This window comes from Schistosoma mansoni, chromosome 6 (genome assembly GCF_000237925.1).
Source record: "Schistosoma mansoni strain Puerto Rico chromosome 6, complete genome".
NCBI classification, from domain to species: Eukaryota; Metazoa; Platyhelminthes; class Trematoda; order Strigeidida; family Schistosomatidae; genus Schistosoma; species Schistosoma mansoni.
In genome coordinates, this window is record NC_031500.1 from 14,114,390 (window position 1) to 14,121,644 (window position 7,255).

Genomic DNA, 7,255 nt, shown 5'->3' on the forward strand with positions numbered 1-7,255 from the left:
CAAAAAACTGTCTCATTTCAAATTATCAAAGTTGTTGACTGAGAATGTATATAATTGAAAATGTTTGGCGCTTGATAAAATGCATTTGATATTACTATGTAGTTGCATTTTTGTTTGACCAACTGTCAACTTAAAAGTGATATTTTAAAAATAAAAAAAATTAAAGCACAACTGACCAATTCTATATGACATTCGCTAGAGATAATCCAATCACATGAGCTTACAATTAAATACATCCTTCAGACATATGAAATTTTTAAAATAATTAATCATGATTAATAACTCGTCGAAATATTATATTGAAATCGTATGTACTAGCTAACCAGTTTGAGTGGGACAAATCTTTGAAATAGTTATATTTTATAGTTGAATTCATGAGTCAATTAAAGCTAGACCACCATGGCAAACCTGGAAACACTGGACGGCTGTTTCGTTTATGTGCGAGACCGAAAGTCCTTGGTTTGAGTTTTACATGCGAGATTATGGATACACACGGCTTTAGAGTCCAATACTAGGACGAAAGAGCCATTCACTGTATCCAGGTTCTCCATGGTGTTTGAACTTCAATTGAATCATGAATTCAACTATAAAGTTACCTAGAAATTTCCACAAAACTCCCTTCTGATAGTTATATTTGTTTATTTTCAGTCATTTATACTGACAATAAAACAATACGCGAAAAAATATTTCATATCATTATGAAATGATTGTAATGGCTTTAACATTTTTTTCAGGTCGCTGATATATACTACTATGAAGTGAGCCAAATAAGTAGCTGACAAAGTGTTTCGAAAAACAAGAATCTGCATATATATCTATATCGGTTAAGTGCTCTGGCGCGAGACTGGTAGGTTATGGGTTCGAATCTCGCGAATGCGGGATCGTGGATGCGCATCGCTGATGAGTCCCAGAATGGGACGAAACGGCCGTCCAGTTCTTCCAGGTTTTCCATGGTGTTCTAACTTCAATTGACTCATGATTTCAACTTTGAAAAAAATATATATACTAAGAAAACTAACCTGTAATAACGTTTCACTTCTTAATACTGGTGGTTGACTATTCACTGGCATTAATGTAAAATTTAAACTGAATGTTTCACCAGCATTAAAATCCCATATTCTTACAAAATCATAAACATTTTTAACGCCAATTTCAGCTGGACCATGGCGATAACTTAAACGATTTTCTAAAATATCTTTATACGTAAATTGTGATACTTTATGTTTATGATTTATGAATAAATTGCCTTTAGTTGGAAATACAATAACAAAGTATTGTGGTGCATTGGACATAGTTAAAACATCATTTGGTAATGCAGTCATATCCGTTGTATCCATTGGGAATACTGATGGTGTAAGTATTACACTTGAATTCTCTTTCACCAATATTGTATTATTAACTAATTGATGCCATTTATTACCTTGTAATATTCTTGGTTTAATTTCTATTGGTACTTGTAATGGTGTTGAGTTTTGTATACCATCAGTTATTGTTAAAATGAAATCATCTTGTTTAACATTATCACCAGATTGTTGATAACTTGATGATTGTTTTTGTGGTGGGATAAGAAAAAAAAGAGGGCAAGACAAAATACATATTATTATTATTATTATCAGAAGGGGTTTATGGTGGAGATTTAGTATTTTCATAGTTGAAAGCATGAGTCAATTGAAGCTGCTGAGGAGTCCCATAATAGTCCCATAATAGTCCCATAATATGCTCACTAATGACTGGTTTCAAGAGGTATTTCCTGGAGTTCTGTTGAGAAACCATGACCAGTGGAGTTCGACCAGGTCTGTTGTGAGATGGTAAGTCACTGAAGACAATGGTGGATATGTGGCTCAATTTCGTGGATCGGTTGAAGTTAAACATTAAAACCGATGAATGCCGATAAGTTCAATGGTATAGAGATTAAGTGTTTGCGCGTGAGGCCAATAGGTCCTTGGTCCGAATCCCGCGAGACGTGATCGTGGATGTGCACTGCTGAGGGGTCCCACAATAGAACGAAACGGCCGTCAAGCAGTACTTCCAGGTTTTCCATGGTGGTCTAGCTTCAATTGACTCACGCTTTCAACTATGAAAATACATATTGACTGTAAACCAATGTTACAGTGGAAATCTAATTTGATTAGTTGCCAATGTATAATATGACAGATTCTGTAACAGATTGTTATGGTTATGTCTTGATTTAGGAACTTTCTATCTACAATTAACTGATCACTTAGTGATAGTCAGTATGATTTTTATGCTGTCTTGAAGGGTTAGTGAAATTCTGTCGGTCAACTTGTAATATACGTCGATAACCTAAGTGACTTAAAGTCGTGTGTTAGTAGAAGATAGTTCACAGGGAATTCTCGTTCCAGCCTTAACTGATCTTGTCCTCATTCCAGAGTTTCCTGTCGACTGTCTTTGACAAAGTAACTTTTCGTCCTCTCAATTTTGTAAACAACAGTAATGCCACGAGAAGGCAGTGAGTAGGGCTTCTCTGGCAGAGGCTATATACGCGTGGCCATATGAGAGCATTTGGAGAGGGAGAGCGGAATCTCCCCTCTCTCAGCCTTACCAGGGCAATTGGGGGCAATCTGTATAAAAGACGATGTCTTAGAAATTCTTAGCTCTTTGTGGTATTTTTTGTTCGAAACATTTATACCCGTTGAACAAATAGGCATCTATTTAGAATCACTAGCTAAGTGAATATTGTTGGGATGATCCTGAAAATTTCTCGCAATAGACATGACAACCTCAGGAAACATTAAGGAGCATTTTATCCAAACAGCGTTTGATTAGAAGTTTTGCTATAGAAATATCGCGGAAATGAAAAGTCACATATAGAGTTTCTGATTTGGCTGATTACTACACTGCTACTATGTTTAGTAGCATTCTAGAATTTTTAGGAAAACCCAAGGACTTTTAAAATACCATAAAAACCCTATATTTTCTGTACATAAATAAATATTTGGAGTAAAGTACTTCTCGTATATTTTGCGCCTTTTCTCTTGTGTTCACGTCGCTGTGTAGTTCTAGCTTGGGGGTTACGAGATCAGCTTAGGATTCGAGTATAGAGTTCAATCAGCAAGACTTATCAGATATCGTTTTACTGTTTTCAGTGAAAGATACTTATTGTAGAAGGGGTTTTGTGGAGATTTCAGTATTTTTCATAGTTGGATGCCAGCTCAGTGGTCTATCGGTTAAGGGCTTCGGCTCGAGACTGGTAGGTCCTGGGTTCGAATCTCGCGAGAGCGGGTTCGTGGATGCGCACTGCTGAGGAGTCCCATAATAGGACGAAACGGCCGTCAAGCAGTGCTTCCAGGTTTTCCATGGTGGTCTAGCTTCAATTGACTCACGCTTTCAACTATGAAAGATACTAAGTTTGAATCTCCATGTAAATATCACAACTGGAAATTCAGATGAATCCAGTTGACAAGTCCTACATAAGATAAGACCTACATCCGTCTGTTTTATAGAGAGTCTGTCTATAAGACAGAAATCATTTCATTAAGCCTATTATTGTTATCAATATCAAGATAATTTATGTGAACAATATACTTGTGTATGTTTATAAATGACTAGTATGGTAGTACATATAAATTATTTTCTTAGTAGTTATGTAAATAAATAAACTTACTAAACAGTAAATAAGTAAATTGATTTATTTGTCGGGTAATATAACCTGACCTTACAGTTATGATGCATAAATGGAGCCAGTTGTTATAACACAATCATTATTATTATTATTAGTAGTAGTAGTAGTCGTAGTAGTAGTAGTAGTAGTAGGAGGAGGAGGAGTATCGTAACTACATTCTGTAACGCTTAAAATTTTATATCAGGGAAGCATATTTCGCTACGTACATGATATGATTATTACAAGCTTAAGATGTTTATAGTATATATATTGTATAATGAACATTTCAGCGGTAATTTGAATTCAATTTAAGGTTGACTGACATATTAGATGAATCCTTAAAAGTTTATTCAATTTTATCTAAATAAATAATTAGATAGATAAATGTAAATAGTTTTAATGATAAATTGTTAGTTTATTGAATACTGGATATTTCTCTGATGTCAATGTCAGTTAAATAGTTAAGTATAGGCATGAGTATATGACTAAGATATAATAATTGTTTATATAAGAACAAATTGTCAGTCAATTGTTTCAGACTTGTCTGTTCTTGTTGTCTTTTCTTCGATCTTATTAATGTTGTACCGTAAAGCATTTTACTTTCGATTGATGATACATAATACTCATTTTAATAGTTGAATTCATAACTCAGTTAAAGCTAGATCACCATGGAAAACATGGGAGCAATGGACAGCCGTTTCGTTCTAATATAGGACTCCTAAGCAGTGCGTATCCACGATCCCGTCTCACGAGATTCGAACCAAGGACCTATTAGTCTCGCGTGAGAGCGCTTAACAACTAGACCACTGAGCAGACATCCGATGGTGTTAGTGACTAACTTCAACCAATCCACGAAATTGAACAACCGTCCATAATTGTCTTCAGTGAGTTAATATCTCACAACAAACCCAGTTGAACTCCACTTGTCATTGCTTCTCACTAGAACTCCAAGGAATACCTCTTGAAGCCAGTCACTAGTGAGCATATGTTGATTAATATCAGAAGGGATTTCGATTAGATATTGAACAATGAAAATGGTGAAATCAAGGCTTCGAAGACGAATAAAAACTATACAAACAATTGTGTAGTGTAGAGAACGAGAACACCAGTGGGGACAACCAAATATATTTAAACACAAAACCACAGAATCTCTTAGTAAAATCTGAGAACCATACAATAAATACTTCATCTACAAAATGTCAATCAATTGTCTCAAACTTGATTGTTCCTTCATTTCCACATCAATCATTGTCTGTTCTCGTTCTCTTTCTTCAGGTCTTGTTAACCTTCTGCCGTCATGTATTTCACTTTCGATTGCTGATACATACTATTTATTTCTGTTGAAATCAGTAGCACACATCATAATAGAATTTCAATGTTTATTTCAACTAGCTGGAAAATTTAGTAAATAAAATATCTTAGACCTAAAGCCGAACTTATTGAGATCGTGGCCAGTATGCTAGTGCTATAAAGTGGGATTCTATAGGGTAATGCTTATAAAGACCACTACATATATGTATTTTTCAAGATTTCCACTGATCGGTTAAATTAAAGTTTATTTCTAACCACAATATTATGAATTTTGTTAATATTATAACTCCAGTTGGTAACTGTTGTGAATTATTATATAAAAAAGCTTGAAGAGTGTTATATCTTAGAAGAGGAGTTGTAGATTTTCATTGAAGAGCCTCTGTTATAAGCGATTTATTACTCAATGTGAAATCCTTGATCTTCGCTAATACTAGAATGAAACATTTATGGGTAGGATCGTGAAAATAAATGATAGGAACTTGTGATCATACAACTTGTCTGTTCGTTGATATTTATCAATATTTATCATAGATTCCAATTAATTCGAAGATCTCAACCTCAAATATTCTGATGAGTACCAACAAGTAATTAATACATTAAAAAGGAAGAATATATCTGTAAAATCTTAGAGAATGAATTTGAAGTAAGCCCAAAGTTTCGCTCTACAATTCGGTCCAAGTTTTTTTATAGAAATAGAGAGATACAACCCCTCTTTGATTATAATCATATGCTTACTAGTGATGGTCTCCAAGGGGTATTTCCTGGTGTTCTGTAGAGAAACCGTAACCAGTGGAGTTTAGACAGGTCTGTTGTGAGATAGTAACTAACTGAAGACAATGGTGGACGGTGGCGCAATTTCGTGTATTGGTTGAAGTTAGACATTAACACCATCGGATGCCTCCAAGTTCAATGGTATAGAGGATAAGTGTTTGCGCGCGAGACAAATAGGTCCTGGGTCCAAATCTCGCGAGACAGGATCGTGGATGTGCATTGCTGAGGAGTCCCACAATAGAACGAAACTGCCGTCTAGTGCTCCCATATTTTCCTTGATGGTCTCGCTTCAATCGACTCATGATTTCAACTATATAAAATTTCCACAAGACCCCCTTCTGATATCTTTATTTGTCATTATTTTCTTTCTTTTTTTCAGTTATTTATTAGCTTGAATTTAACGACATTTATCATTTATACAACAGTAAAACTATTCATTCATAAATCTTATTTAATCCCGCCTCGCGAGATTCGATACTAGAATCTCCACAAAACCCCCTTCTCATAATATTCATATGCTCACTAGTGACTGACTTCAAGAGGTATTCCTTGGAGTTCTGGTGAGAAGCAATGACAAGTGGAGTTCAACTTGGTTTGTTGTGAGATATTAACTCACTGAAGACAATTATGGACGGTTGTTCAATTTCGTGGATTGGTTGAAGTTAGTCACTAACACCATCGGATGTCTGCTCAGTGGTCTAGTTGTTAAGCGCTCTCACGCGAGACTAATAGGTCCTTGGTTCGAATCTCGTGAGACGGGATCGTGGATACGCACTGCTTAGGAGTCCTATATTAGAACGAAACGGCTGTCCATTGCTCCCATGTTTTCCATGGTGATCTAGCTTTAACTGAGTTATGAATTCAACTATTAAAATGAGTATTATGTATCATCAATCGAAAGTAAAATGCTTTACGGTACAACATTAATAAGACCGAAGAAAAGACAACAAGAACAGATAATAATTGGCATGGAAACAAAAGAACCAAACAAGTATGAGACAATTGATTAACATTTTGTTCTTATATAAACAATTCTTACATATGAGCCATTTACTCATACCTATATTTTCTTCGGACACTTAGCAACAAAAATAATTATTAAAAAAAGAAAAAAAAACTTACATCAATTTTCCCTTTTTAAATAAACTATACGATATATTTTGATTCTTAACAACTAATACATATTGTGATAGATTTTTATTTCGTTGATTATATTGATTAGATTCAATGAGATTGATAAGAATTTTACCATATTTTGGTAAAGTTTCAAATTGAATGAATAATTTTTCTTCTGGTGTATCTAAGTCATTAATCGATAATACATTGGAATCAATAATTAATTCCCCATCACGATGTAATCTTAAGGGGGTAATGATCTAATGTAAAGAAAAAAAAGAAAAAAAAGTAATAAACGATAAAGTTTTTTTTAAAATAATTGATCATTGGAAAGGGTTTTGTGGAGATTTCAGTATTTTCATCGTTGAAATTATGAGTCGATTGAGGCTAGACCACCATGGAAAACCTGGAAGAACTGGACGGCCGTTTCGTCCT

General features: G+C 34.6%; 1 protein-coding gene across 1 annotated transcript in view; it reads right to left on the reverse strand.

Moving 5' to 3' along the window:
- Smp_149390 (fras1 related extracellular matrix protein) overlaps nucleotides 1–7,255 on the reverse strand; it is a gene marked incomplete at its 3' end in the record, with an annotated part of 120,105 nt that overhangs the window by 20,347 nt on the left and 92,503 nt on the right. Inside the window, exons 19-20 of the mRNA XM_018798349.1 lie at nucleotides 6,827–6,837; nucleotides 1,047–1,539 (exon numbers count right to left, since the gene is read on the reverse strand). Coding sequence (XP_018653300.1) covers nucleotides 1,047–1,539; nucleotides 6,827–6,837 — 504 coding nt within the window. The remainder of the gene's footprint in view (nucleotides 1–1,046; nucleotides 1,540–6,826; nucleotides 6,838–7,255) is intronic.